Source organism: Echinops telfairi, unplaced genomic scaffold, assembly GCF_000313985.2.
Source record: "Echinops telfairi isolate 266 unplaced genomic scaffold, ASM31398v2 ScPeMD7_655;HRSCAF=1070, whole genome shotgun sequence".
Taxonomy (NCBI): domain Eukaryota; kingdom Metazoa; phylum Chordata; class Mammalia; order Afrosoricida; family Tenrecidae; genus Echinops; species Echinops telfairi.
This window is the reverse complement of record NW_022104553.1, coordinates 26,689,815-26,690,805: the sequence shown is the minus strand read 5'-3', so window position 1 is coordinate 26,690,805 and position 991 is coordinate 26,689,815. Positions and strand designations below refer to the sequence as shown.

At 64.4% G+C, this 991-nt stretch overlaps 1 protein-coding gene across 1 annotated transcript in view; it reads right to left on the bottom strand.

The window, feature by feature from the left end:
- Nucleotides 1-991, bottom strand: part of TRAPPC6A (trafficking protein particle complex subunit 6A) — an 11,039-nt gene that overhangs the window by 1,668 nt on the left and 8,380 nt on the right. The window contains exons 2-3 of the mRNA XM_045292677.1: nt 221-288; nt 6-38 (exon numbers count right to left, since the gene is read on the bottom strand). Coding sequence (XP_045148612.1) covers nt 6-38; nt 221-288 — 101 coding nt within the window. The remainder of the gene's footprint in view (nt 1-5; nt 39-220; nt 289-991) is intronic.

The following is a 991-nucleotide window of genomic DNA, read 5'->3' as shown; positions in this document are numbered from 1 at the left end:
CCAGCTCCTCTCGGAAGGCCAGGGTCTCCCGGGGCAGCCTGGGGGACAGGGTGGCGGGGTGAGGCCCTGGGAGGGAGATGGGCAGTAACCTTCCTAGAAACTGCCCCACCCTGGCTGGGTGTGTGCAGGGAGGGACCCTACCTGGGGGGTCCTGCCGCCCCCTCTTCCCTGTGGGGGTAGGGAGGGGGGCGCTGGGAGGCAGTATAGGGGAGGCGCTCACCTCTCGCCCAGAGCCTGGCCCACGCGGAAGCCCATGCCCTCCAGGACGGACAGGCTCGTCTTCTGTCCCTATAAAGCGGGGGAAGCAGCTCAGGGGCGCCCGCTGCAGCAACTGGGAGGGGCAAAGACTCATCTGGCCTGGGCTCCGGCTCCGTCACCCTGCCCCTTCTCAGAACTTCTGAACTCTCGGAGCTGCCCCCTACACTCCCGCCCCACCAAGTCCTCAGGACCAGCTCCCCTGACACCCAGGAACCTGGGGCCTCCCTCAGCAGCTTGCTCGGCGAACACACACTAATGATGCCAGCGGCCCCTCACAGCACAACTGAGGTGACCTGCCCGGGTGTCATGTGGTGGGCAGGGTGGGTGTGGGGGGCCCTGTGGGGTGAGGCCAGGGGAAGCGCCCACTCTTGTCACCATGGGGACACCAGCGCTCCAACCCACCACAGCCAGCCCTGGGGAGGCACTGACCCCAGGATGGCTGGACAGATACCTTCTAGAACTGGGGTCTCTCTGCACTCCATGTGCGTCAGCTCCCAAGGGGAGCCCCACTTCACACCCAGAGACTGGGCTCAGAAGGGTCATGGACATGCCCGCCTTAGAGCAGTCACTAGGTAGAGGTCAGAAGGCAGCACGGAGCCTAGGAAGAAGTTCAGAGGACATGGATGGGTGGATCTGACATGGTGGGGCATGAATGGGTGGATCTGACATGGTGGGACATGGATGGGTGGATCTGACATGGTGGGACATGGATGGGTGGATCTGACATGGTGGG